Here is a 12,674-nt window from a genome sequence, read left to right as displayed (position 1 = left end):
AAAAAAATATGGTTTTTCAAAATCCAGTTAGTCTAAAGTGACGTTTGGAGCTGTATGTTAGTCTGCACTGGGCCCATACAAGGTCTGGTTCTAGTAGGGAGGCATAGGGAGAGGATGAGATGGCTCAGCAGCTGCTTTTCAGGGATGAGAGCGCTCTTGGCACAAGCAGAATTAAGACTGTACCAGACCATTTCTCAGCCCTTACAAACCTGCTTCTGTGAATCTTTGTCTGGCTTAATGAAAGGCGCATTGAATCCAGTGCCCAGAGGCATTGCGTGAGGGTGTGTTGTGGTATTTAGGGCAGGCATAAGGGCTACCGGGGTTGCGGGTGGATGATTCTGGGTTTGCTGCCTGGTGGGCTGGGAAGGCAGATCTGGCCAGCATACCCTGCCATCTGCAAAAGGACAGCTCAGAGTCTTTGGGTGCCCTGCAGCTCCCCGTCCTCAGGAACTCTAATCTTGCTGGCAGACGGGTGTCCCGGGGGATGGAGAGTGCCCCTCCTGTCTTATGTTGGGGTCCATGTAATCAGCTTTTCAGTTTCCCTCCTGGCTGTGAGAACTGTGCTATAACCTGTTGCCTGAGCAGGTTGGGTGAGACACGGGCTTTACTGGTGATGTGCTGAAGGCAACTTTGGAGTTCTTTTCCTTGCAGCAGCTTTTTGCCTGGGGGAGTCCCACTGGCATTATCCTGCCTGGTTTCTTGGGCCAGAAAAGCACGTTCTCATTGTGGGCAGCTTAGATGAATCTGGGTAGCTGTGGGCTTGCAGCTTCTGAAGTGGCCTCTGGCCCAAGCTGTCAAGTACAGGGATCAAAAATGGAGAGGAAACAGGTTTCTCTAACAAGAAAGAATGGTAGCTTGAGGACTCCCGGGGGTGCTGGGAAAGAGGAGCAGATGACTAATATAGAGACTGGCAGGTCACTTGTGGCTGTTTCTAGATCATTGTGTTCTTATTTGGCAGTCCTGGGAAGTAGAAACACAGCTGTTACGAACTGCACTAGCTAACTGTGCAATGTAACTTGTGTCTCTTTCCAGCCTGGGGCTAGTGGTAAGGTAGCCTCAACTGGCCCTGCTAGAGTGGATGGTCTTCCTGATTCTCCCTAAGTGGAGCTAGGTTGCAGCATGAAGGCTGAAGAGCTTTGTGGCTCACCAGGCAGAGCTGGAGCTTGAAATTTGGCAGAATGGGAGAGAGGGGAAAAAAAAAATCCTGGATTTGTTCCACAGCCCCTGCTTGCTTGGAGGGACCACGTAGGTGGTTAGAGCTGGCTGAGAGTGCAGAAAAATAGGGCTATGCCACCCATGGAATTTATCCTACAGACCCCTGGGACTATCTGGGGATAGATTTAGCCTTAGGTGAGGAAAAACACTGCAAAGAATTTGTTCTCCATTGCAGGCCACAAAGTGGATTTCTGTGGAACTAGCAAAATCTTTGAGTGCTACAGAGTCTTTATTTAGCCCCATTTAAAAGTCTATTTAAAAAAAACTGTCAAGATGCCAGATGTTCTAGGTAGGTACCCTCCCCCTTCCCTCCGCTGCTCAGATAGTGTCAGGAACGAAATGGTAAGCACATGAAAATCAGGAAGGAAAGATGTCAAGTCCTTTTTTTAGTCAGCTTGGAGAGAGAGAGAAGCAAATGAATGGGATCCAGCTGTGACTGAGGGGAGCAGGGGGAGGTTAATAACAGAAGGAATTGCAGAGCTCTACATGCGTGTTTGATCTTTACTGTCCCATCAGCAGTTCCTTGAAAGGGTGAGGCTGTGCTAAGTCAGGCTTTCCCCATCTGTCATGCTCAGGCACCAAATGGCCTTGCATTCTTGCTTTTATTTGGCAGGCAAGTCCCTGCAGCAGCCCCTGCGCTGTTCTTATTTTTGGAATCAGCAGGCGCAGATTTGGCCCATACAAATATGCAAGTTACGTTGTGACGAACGAACGGTCCCAGAACTGGGGCTGCCTCTGGTGGGATGGCTTGTTGAGAACAGCACAACTCTTTGAAAGAACACATTTTGACATCAAGTAAAATGGGGCTCCTTGTGCATCCTTCAGGTCCTTGGCTCAGAGGAGAGATGGAGTTGTGAAACCTAGAGACTGCTGGGTGTATTGGTATTTGTAGGGGAATCTAGCTCAGAGTCAGGGGTTTGGGGACTGAATTGATCAACGCGTCTCTTTGGCCATGCTTTGCTTTTAAGGCAGCGTTCACATGGCTTCAGGTCCAGCTGGTTTCAGACAGTGCTCTGTTGTCATCACTGCATCTCTGTAAGGCAAGATGTCAGAAATATCCACCTCTGTCCATTGACTAGGCGGAGGATCCCAAGGTGTGTTTTAAACTTAGGTCTGTACAGGCCTAAAGTGTGTTAAAATTTGGGTGAGGGAGGAAAGACTTGGATATTGGAGAATGGGGCACTTTGATCTCTTCCACTGAAAGATGAATGCTCTCTCAGCCTAGTCTGGCCTGCAATTTGGGTTGTCTTGTAGCCTTTTTCCAGGTTAGTCCTTGGTTAGTGGATATATCTTCATCCTGTCTGTTATATAAATCATTTACCAAGGCTGTCCTTTTTTGTGACATTCATACAGGAAGAAAGTGGCAAAAACCTGAGTGCTGAAGGATAAGGGGGTTGTGAAAGCCAAACCAGCCCTCTCCAATTCTTCCCTTCTCCAGCATCTGACACCTCAGTGTCTTCAGCAGTGAAATCCTTCTGGGAGTATTGGGACAAGGCCCTTTGTTCAGGGTCTTGGGCAGCCTGGAATGTGCTGTCCTCATGGCAAAGCCTGTGGAGGCTATCTGTCATCCCAATCAGTGCAGCAGAGCACTCTGGACCTGCACACAACATCCCAGTGAGCAGCTAAAGCCGTGGCACGTGCCTGTAGCCTCCCCCCCAGCCCCTTGTTCATTTGTTGCTTCAGATGTTGCTTGACTCCTTTAGTGTTGTTGCTTGACTCTAGTGGTTTTGCAGCTCTGACCCACTGTGAGTCTGGTCCTGTCCCTTTGGCTTTCCTCATCCAAGTGACCTTGTGAGACATAGCTGGGCTGGGCCATGTCCATTCCTTGCTCTAGAGCTTCCCCTGGAGTTGGCTGAACAGCGAGAGTTGTGTTCTCCATTTCAGACTTGTTCCCTGCTGGTGCTGGCCCTGGCTGTCTTTCCACACCCCCCCACCCCCCCAAGGTCTTTCTTTTCTCACAGTCCCTTGTGTGAGCTCTTTAATCTGCCCCTTCAAAAGGGTAGGGAATGTGGCTGGGAGGGCAGATGAATGTCAGGGCAGCTTAGGTTCACCTAAGTGACAAGCGTGTCAGCTCCTTCACAGATCTCCCTCTGGCTCAGCTGCAGAGACTTGGCAGCTGGTGCCTTCTTAGCACTGCTTCCACATCAGTACACTGGGCTTCCTTCCCACACCCCAGAGCACAGAGGTAGGTTAACCCCAGTTGTCCTAAGGAGATGTAGTGGGATGTGTAACTTCCAGCCTGCGCTCACTGCACTCAACAGCCTTTCAAGGAGACTGGCTGTACCTGTTCCAGACTAATTATCAGCCCATGTAGGGCCATCATGGGACAGGTTGCTAAAAGCACCAGAATGCTGTGCGAACCTCCCCTGTGATTCTGCTTCTCGTTGGGGTTTTTATTTCTCTGATAAGTTATTTATGGCTGTGATAAGAGACTTATCATGCAAAACCAGGCATATTCCATACCCTGGCGCCCCTAGGGTCACAGAGCATTCTTCTTGTCCTCTAGTGAACATGGTGACAAAGGCCACTTCCTGAGAAATACCCTGCCTTCGGGGTCTTTCCCTCTTTCCCCTGGGGTTTCTTTGTTTCCCTATGCACCAGTATCTACATGTATCTCTACTAAACCCTTTCTTTGCAAATTTTTGTTTCTTGCTTGGACTGGTGGGCCCTAAATCTCCTTTTTTGTCATCAGTGGTATGCTCAGGGGAGCAGGGTCTTGCTAAAGTCTGGTTTAGTTTAGTAGAAGTCTACCTGTGTGCTTGAGGCTGTTTCCTGCAGCAAGGGTTGCATTTAGGATTGTCTGTTCAAGACCCAGTTAGGGACTGTGTTGGGAAGGCAGCCGCTCGGTGTGTGGCTTCAGGGTGCTTCCTGATGTGTGAGTTCCACAATGCACAGGCCTGCAGTCTTATTCTTTCACAAGGGTCTGTTGATTGATTTTTGTCCTGCTGGAGCCTAATGATTCAGGTCAGTGAGGAAAGCTCATCGTCTCCTTGAGCCGGCTAATGTGTGGTAGGTGTGGTACCCATGGCAAAATGGAACTGTTTTTTCCATTTTGTCCCCCACTTCTGCAGTTCCAATGGAGATCACCATCGGCTTTAACCTGAAAGAGCTGCCTGCTTCTCTGAGCCTGTCTGCTCTAGTTCTCAGTGGAGAGCTGCATGTTCTGGGAACTTCTTTCTTGCAGCTTGACTAATGACATGGCATCAATGCGAAACAAAGCCCTGACCGCATCTGGTCACTAACTCGTTCATCATCTTTGCCTGGAGATGAGGAGCAAAGCGCAACTGAGGGCAACTGTCACAACAGAATGAATCACATACAAACTGTTTAGAATACTTGAACCATAAGCCTAAGAAACTGAGTGAGATTTTGTGGGACTAGCCTGAGAGCTCTGTGCTGAGACCAAAACTGGTTGTTGGAAGTAAAACCAAAAAAACACCCCATGTGCCAAGTGTCCCTGCTGGCCAAGACTGAGCTTCTTAGAATCACAGCTACCTCTTGGAGGCCTGCACTGCATTTTAGCACTGACTGCTGTGTAGTTTGGAGACTCCTGTTTGTGGAAGGAGCACACAGTTCAAACTTGGTCCATGCAGCCCAGAGAGATGTAATTCTAGCCTTGAACCCCTTTCCTAGTCAGTGCAGTCCACAGCTGCTTGCCAAGAGATGGGAGGCATAAGAACTCGCAGGAGATAGCTGAGGAACCCTGTATTTAGCAGAGAAAGGCTTTTTTTTACCTGCTTCTTGAATTAGTTGATCTTTAAGGTCCCTTCCAACCCAAACCATTCTATGATTGTCTTTCGCTTCCCTGGGGCTGCTCTCTAATTCCTGTCAGTCCTTCATCTCTTTTCCTTCTGCAGCCTCCAGGCTGTGTGCTGGCCATGTACCAGCTCTCTGTAATGGGTTATAGCAGAAGCAAGCAGGCCCTTTATGCTGCCTTCACAGGTGACTTTTCTTCTTCCATGAAAGCATTGGAAAGAATTTATTTTAGAAATGATACAGCATTGGAGGCTAAGGGATTTGCCTACAACTTTGACATAAAACAAAATTACTGATCACAGCAAAATGTTGTTTAGACTTTCAGTGCATTAACTATATCTGGTGAACCTTTGTAAGGCTCGAGAGTGGAAGTCTGAAATTAGCTTCTCAAGCCTGTATTTGGATAAGAAGTGATGTCGGAACATGAAACCCACTGACTCCAGTCCCTGCCAGCAGTGAGGGAGGACAGAACCTTAGCTGGAACATTCTGGCTTTATCTCTAGTAGTTCAGTGTACTGGAAACATTTTGTCACACAATATAATATTGGCTGCCCATTTGGGGTTGGATTTTTGATGGTGGTCATTTGCATTAAAAAGGAAAAAAAAAAAGTGAAAACAGTTTGAGGTTTAGTTTCTTTAGTAGAATTCTAGGAACTGATACCAAACACGTTCTTCAACGGATTAAGACTAAAATGTGTAGAAAGTACACAAGTAGCTTGTAGTTACACATTTAACTTCTTCCAAAAGACAATGCCCAAAAAGCTAATCTTTTGTCATCTCTGGTAACTGCTCTGCTTTTAAGAGCCTGGTGGAATTTTAGTCAGATAAAGGATTTACCTTTCCTTCCTTCCTTCCCAAAATTATGTACTGCAAAGGGTTATTTGTTATCTCTTGTACTGGAAAGAGCCACTTTTTTTTTTTGCACGTGGGAAGAGTTTCCTTGGTGTCTAGTCAGGGATGACAATTGCTAACATTTCAGTTCTGGTAAAGCTGGCCTGGGCTGCTGTGTGTGCCTTGCAGTACTGAGCCCACTGATGCTCCTCAGCTCCTCAGGCTGCGGATATGGCTGTTCCCAGGATCTGTCTGGCATGCTTCCTGGGCTTGGGGTCTCTTTGCCCCCCCTGCCCAGAGATGAGAGCTTGAGGTTCAGCCACCAGTGGCCATGGGAACAGGCACTAATCCTGCTAAATGCTGCCATGCCTTGAGGGTGAGGCTGTGGGGGCAACCTGGCTTGCAAGTCACCTCTCCAAGTACAATAGGCAGCTTAAACAGAGAAAGGAGAAGCAATGAAAGGTATTTTGGGTAGCATTGAAAAACACAGGCTCATAACACTGTTGTGTCACCTCTTCCTTTTGCTTTCCTGCTTGGGAGTGCTTAACCACTGCATCTTCTGCTTATAAGTAAGTATGTCCAGCTGGTTGTAGTACAGAGGGTACACAGGAAAGATTAATGATCTCTTTACTTGGCTCTTGTTCTCTCCCTCTAGAGGAATGTACAGTAGATGAGCAGGGACCTGTCAGCCCATGGTAGGATCTGAGCTTCTTGGCTGCCTCATAGGTGACTCCTTATAAATGTGATGTCCCGATCCCATAGGGAGCAAAGCCCCCAGTCATGAGGTAGGGATGTGAAAACCTCTAGGTCCTGTTCTTGCTTTTCCAGCTGCCCTGCTGTGTGTGCAGGCCCTTCCATGTTCTCTGACAGTCCAGTTCCTCTGTCTGGGGTAACGGAGTCAGAGAGCTGTGCAAGTTTAAAAATTTTTTTTTCTTTTTTTAAAACCATGTGCTACAAACTATACTAAGATCTGTGGGTGAAAAAATAGGAAGACTGGATTAAATAAAATCCTGACTCTGCTTTTTCTTGCAGACAGACAACGCTAGTTGTCTATGTCATGTCTCTGGTGGGAATGATAGCCTACACCTTCACTCTGAGCCTAGGCCACCTCTGGGTGGTCTTTGTGACTGCAGGCATGCTGGGGTAAGTTCATGTGCTGGCTGCTTTCCTCTGCATGTGAGCTGCTAGGGGATGAGCAGGGAGGCAGAGCTCATGGCACAGGAGGGATTGGGGAGAGCCATAGCCTGTGTGTGGCTCCTGCGTGGTTTAAGAAGAAATTGATCTCCTCTTCCCATATCTCTTGTGTATGTCTTTCATTAGAGTCAGGGGCATTAGCATGGCACTGCTCATCTTCAGCTGCCTTAAATGTTCCAGGTAATCAAGTGAAAGCATTTTGGAAGCGAGTGGTACCACAGGCCCATAGATGACCAATGGACAAGAATGAAAAGCACGTGAGCCTGGCTGGCGGTTTGACCATGCTGGGGATGATGTCCTTACTTGTGGGCGATGCTGCTTTTAATGCTTTGTTCTTGTAGCAACCAGCAGCTCCCCGCTGGCCTGGCTCTCTGCCTTAAGGCTGTGAGCAAAGGTATTTCTGGTAGGAGGAAGACCTCTGCCATGGTAAGGGGGTCAGACAGCTGCCTGGGCTGTGACAGTGCTAGGGGAAACATCCTGTGCAGTCAGTGAAGCATCCCAAAGGGGATATGGACTATACTGTGCCTCTTCAGTCTTTCTTCTGGCAGTTGCAGAGTTTTCCTTTCTGTGTGTTTCTTTACAGGTTTTTCATGACAGGATACCTTCCCCTGGGCTTTGAGTTTGCTGCAGAGTTGACATACCCAGAATCAGAAGGAACATCGTCAGGGCTCCTTAATGTCTCAGCACAGGTAAGTGTGCTGTTTTCCCTTTGCTTGCCTCTTTATAGGCAGAGAGATTAAACTGAAGTTCCCAGCCTTGACTCCTATTTCTTGTCCATAATTATTGTAATGTACTGCAGATCTAAGCACCCTGGGACCTGGCTCTCTGAACGATGTTCCTCACAGCTTTTCTCTAGTGGCACCCATTCTGTTTCTGCTTAGGAAAATCCAACAGGATGCCAGTCATCCTTGCCTTTTCCAACATCGCTCCTAACAGCCTAGGACCTGGCTCTTTTCCAGTGAGAGATGGGATTCTAGCCTTAAGGGTCACTTGTCTTCCCATCAGCTGCAAGGAGGTGCCTCTCGATGTGTTTGTAACCAAATTTTGGCCTTGCTAGGCCAACAGTTTGTCTGGCCTGTATGCTCCGATACTTTGGTAAAGCTGAGAAGCTGTTTGGGTTGCTTTATAGTAACAGTACAGCTTGACACTGCCTTTGTTTGCTTGTAGATTTTTGGTATTGCCTTCACCATCGGCCAGGGGCAAATCATGGATCGCTTTGGGACAAAGGCAGGAAACATCTTTCTTTGTTCCTTCCTCTTTCTGGGGACCGTTATGACAGGTAATTCAATTTTTCAGTGTTCCTCTGCTGTGACTCTTCCTCTCGGGCTTGTAATGAATTGAGGGGCTTTTGTGTGCAGTGGTGCCTGCAGGAAAGGGCAGGACCCATGCAGCAGTCCCATAGGAGTGCTGCTGTGCTTCTTTAAGCATCTGATCTGTGCTACAAAGAAGATCCAAGGGTTCTTGCCTGTCTGGGGTCTCACAGATGCACCTCCTACATGCTGCAATAAGGAGTTTCTATCCTGCCTGTTTCAGAAGCACTCTCTGCCTCATCCAGGAGAGTGGTTTCCCTTGCTTACCATAATGCGCTCCTGCCCCCTCTGGGGCCTCTGCTGCCCCTTTGAGTTTTGGGGAAATTGATTTGGGCTCTGCATGGTGACTTAACTGCCTTCACATCTCTTTTCCTTCCTTTGTCTCAGCATTCATTAAGGCTGATCTCCGAAGACAGCAGGCCAATTTGGATAATGAACAGACAGTGAGTAAACCCCCTTTCAATCCCTGCTGTGCCCTGCTAATAGCTCAGGACAACACCCAACCTCTCTCCTTTCTAGGAATGGGGCTGGCCCTTTCCAAGTCATGATTGCAGTTGTGATTCTCTTATCTTATCCCACCGCTTCTTGCTCAGTTTGTGGGGAAACTCCCTGTTGGCATTTTCAGACAGGTGCCTGTAATCCCAGCTCTGCCAGTTGCTGGGGCCTCTGTTTGCTTACTGTTAATGTCACACAGAATCTGTAGGCTCTGGTCCTCTGGGAGCGTGCAGGGCTTCACACTTCTTCGTATCAGCTAGGGATAGATGTAGGGTGACGCTGTGCTTGCTTCTCTTCCCTGACAATACACTAAGCCCTCCAGTGCCTCGCCCTTGTGTAGAGCTGGGTAACTGTTATTCCAGGCCCCTAGGGAGGCATATTATTCCTCTTATTTCCTGTCCTCAGCTGCCAAGTGGGGTTCGATGTATGGGACTAGAGAAAACTAGGTGGCAAAGCCCAAACGAGGGCTTGAGCAGCCTGGCTTCCCACACTTTACTCAGTGCTGTAGACAAGGCTGCTGGTTCATGTGTAGGCACCAGAGCTTGGGGTATGATGTCCCTGTGGCATGCTGTGCAATAAATGCAGCTGTTTGCATGTGGGAGAGGGCCTCTGGTGAACTAAATGCAGTGGATACTCTTAGAAGCTCTCCCTTGCAGGGAAAGGGAGGGGACTGGTAGCTTGAAGCTCTTTTCCTTATTGCTCTGGGGTCCTCTTCTAGGACGTTAGCAGAGACATCCACTCAACGTTCATGAAGCTGTAGGTGACCATGACTAGCAAAGTGCATAAGCTCAGTTCTCTGCTGGCTCAGGGCAGCTCTTTTCAGAAGACTGTGCTGCCTACCTCCAGATAATCTAACCAGTCTGATCTGGAGAGAGACCATAAGGTCCAAGAAGCAGCTCTGCTCTGACTGGCTGCTCAGGAAGGTGGATTTTCAATTACAATATATATGCTTTTTAATTTTAATTTTTTATTTATTTTTACTGAAACCCCTGAGCACAAATGCAGAGGGTAGGATAAGTAAAGGGAATTGATGCTGCCTTGAGTAGTTCTTGCACATATGATTGTAGAGTAGATGGGGAGGAAGGTCCTTTGGCAGCAAACACGATGCCTACTAGCAGTAAGGTCCTTTTCCTTTGTCAGACACTTCTCTCACCAGATGAATTGTACTTTTGCTTAAGTCATTTTTAGTATAAATGCAATTGTAAGAGCTTGCTGCTGGAGGGGGGAGGGTGTTGAGACCTGAGCAAAGGTGGTACAGGGGTCATTTCTATAATCCTAAAAGACTCCAGAACTGACTGCAGTAAGAACCAGAGGGATGTGTGTGAGGAAATGTGCCTCAGTCAGTCAAAAACTTTCCTGGCAGCTCCTTCCCCCAAGGAGTCATGCTCTGAGAAGTCATGACGGACACCCCACCACACCCCTGAATGTGGCCTCCACATGGCTGAGCTCACCTGGGTACTTCTCAAGCTTAACAAACAACCCCAGGTGCTTGACCAGCTGAAGGTGGGCTGAGCCTGGTGTTCTGTGCTAACATGGATGCCTCAGGGGAGCAGCCAGCTGAGGTTGGGCAATGTGGTGCTGCCTTTGTGGAGAGCTCTGACAGTCAGGTACTGGAGCTTTTCTACATGGCACAGCTGCCTTACACATGCTTGGGTGATTTTATTGGTTTCTTCCTTTGCCTGTTCCTCTTTTTTTTATTCCATCCCTTCTTTCATTCCCCCCCCTACTTGCCTCCATCTTCTCTGGGATGGTGACTTGTGGCTGTTGTTGCAGAGACTCCAAGGCAGCAATCAGATCATGGATTATGGGACTGTAGCTTGTAACCCTAACCCCATCAATTCCCCAAGGTAGGAGAATTGCACTAATCTGCTTCTCTGAACACTCATGCGTGGCACAGGCACCAAGCCAATGGCATTTCTGGGGTGACAGCGATGGCCATAGAGTACTGAGAATCTCTCTGGCCTTTTCAGGTACCCACCTGAGAGGAAAGACAAGACAGCTTTCAAGAACAGAGTGGAGATCCCACCAGAGTCACGTCAGATAGGGGCACAGGGATTCAGCTAGGTGCAGCAAGGTAAAGCCTGGTGCTGGAGCAGATGGGGAACTGAATTGTCAGTAAGTTATTGGGGAGAGGGGTACAGGCATTTAGAGACTCTGACGTTACTTTTACAGTCCAGATTCTTGGCTGGAAGTGATACCAGGCGCCCTGTAGAAGAGTTGGCTTTGATCACAGGCAGGGCGCATGGCCAACTTCAAGAAGGAAGTTTAAAAACATCTAGCAATAACAGAGTCATTGGGTTGGTGCCTTTTGGTATAAGAATGCCAGAAAATTGTAAAGCTCTGTGCTTGCTGGTCTGTGAATCTCAATGGCACTTGGCATCTTCTCAGCTGTTGCTCAGGGTGTAACACTTTATTACTCACTGTCCTCTGCTTCGCACTGACTGGCTGATCTGGCAAGTTAACCATGCTACCCTTTGCTTTTTAAGGTGTTCATCGAGTGTGTGTATCACTTAGTGCCACAGCCAACAGGACTAACAGGCAAAAGCAGAGTGAGTCCATTGGGGGGAAAAAACAGCCTTAATCCTACTAAGACTAGAGTGTGTGCTACAGGGAGTGTGAAGCTGCGACGCTTTGATGCAAGTGTGAGGAAGAGTCCCATGGGCAGGGAAAGATTTGACTCCAGGCTGAGTGCTTCTCAAGCTGCCTCTGTACTGCAGTCTGTGGCAGCTTTAGCAGGGTACATGTGTGCTGTTGATTTGGGACCAAGTAGTTGAGAAGCTGTAGCTGCACGATCTGGGCAAGCTTGCTCAGGGTATACTGGTACTTTTTTGATGGCTGAAGTTTGTGTCATTGCCTTTGTTAGCAGACCTAGCTTGGTGCAATTGCCAGTCTTACCACTGACATCCCAGTTGCAAAACAGACACTGTGAGGCTCAGGCATGTTTCTGTATACGCCCCACATCAACTGCTTCCATAAAGGAAAAAAGATGGGTCATTGTCCTAGGAGAGTCCCTTCTGAAGGGAACAGAAGGCCCTCCCTATATGCAGACCGGACCCACTTCTTAGGGAAGTCTGCTGCCTCCCTGGGGCCCAGGTTAAAGATGTGAAGAGAAAGCTTCCTACCCTGACACGGCCCTCAGGTTATTATCCATTATTGATTTTTCAGGTAGGCAGCAATGAAGTTGCAACAAGAAGTCCGAGAGCAATCAAGAGAGACTTCAGGGCCTTGGGACGACTGGTTAAGGGATCAGGAGCACAAGTAGTGTTCTTATCTATCCTTCCAGTTGCAGGGAATGATGAAGGAAGAAATAGGAAGAGCCAGCAGATCAATACCTGGCTCTGAGCCTGGTGTCACCAGCAGAATTTTGGGGTTTCTGATCATGCGTCGGTTTACATGACACCAGGCCTGCTGCTGACAGATCGAGTACAACTGTCTCAAAGGGGGAAAACGATCTTTGCACAGGACTTAGCAGGGCTCACTGAAAGAGCTTTAAACTATACTTGAAAGGGGATGAAATCAGGCTTGCTAGAGATAAGCCTGGAGGCAGCACACGAACATTTCAGGGACAGTGAGTTAGCGAGGTCCTTCGGTCTGCCCTGTCAGTGGAGGTAGGGGATGGAGATCCATGTGGCAGCAGAGACATGAAGGTTATGGATGTATGTGTTGGGAACCACAGAAATGCCTGAGAATGGTCACATAGGAATTAGGGCTTTTCCTCCAAGAAAGATGGCAGGATCAGTAGCCCAACTGAAGTGCATCTACACCAATGCATGCAGCATGGGCAACAAACAGGAGGGGATGGAAGCCATTGTGCGGCAGGAAAACTGTGACACAGTTGGCATCATGGAAACGGGGGGGGGTGGGTCGCACGGG

General features: G+C 48.3%; 1 protein-coding gene across 1 annotated transcript in view; it reads left to right on the top strand.

The window, feature by feature from the left end:
* The window catches only part of FLVCR2 (FLVCR heme transporter 2), a 38,132-nt gene that overhangs the window by 22,468 nt on the left and 2,990 nt on the right, over positions 1-12,674 (top strand). Inside the window, exons 7-10 of the mRNA XM_035902089.1 lie at positions 6,835-6,945; positions 7,580-7,685; positions 8,164-8,275; positions 8,694-8,749. Coding sequence (XP_035757982.1) covers positions 6,835-6,945; positions 7,580-7,685; positions 8,164-8,275; positions 8,694-8,749 — 385 coding nt within the window. The remainder of the gene's footprint in view (positions 1-6,834; positions 6,946-7,579; positions 7,686-8,163; positions 8,276-8,693; positions 8,750-12,674) is intronic.

This window comes from Egretta garzetta, unplaced genomic scaffold (assembly GCF_000687185.1).
Source record: "Egretta garzetta isolate BGI_Z169 unplaced genomic scaffold, ASM68718v1 scaffold79, whole genome shotgun sequence".
In the NCBI taxonomy this organism is placed as follows: Eukaryota; Metazoa; Chordata; class Aves; order Pelecaniformes; family Ardeidae; genus Egretta; species Egretta garzetta.
This window is presented reverse-complemented; position numbering and strand designations above follow the sequence as displayed.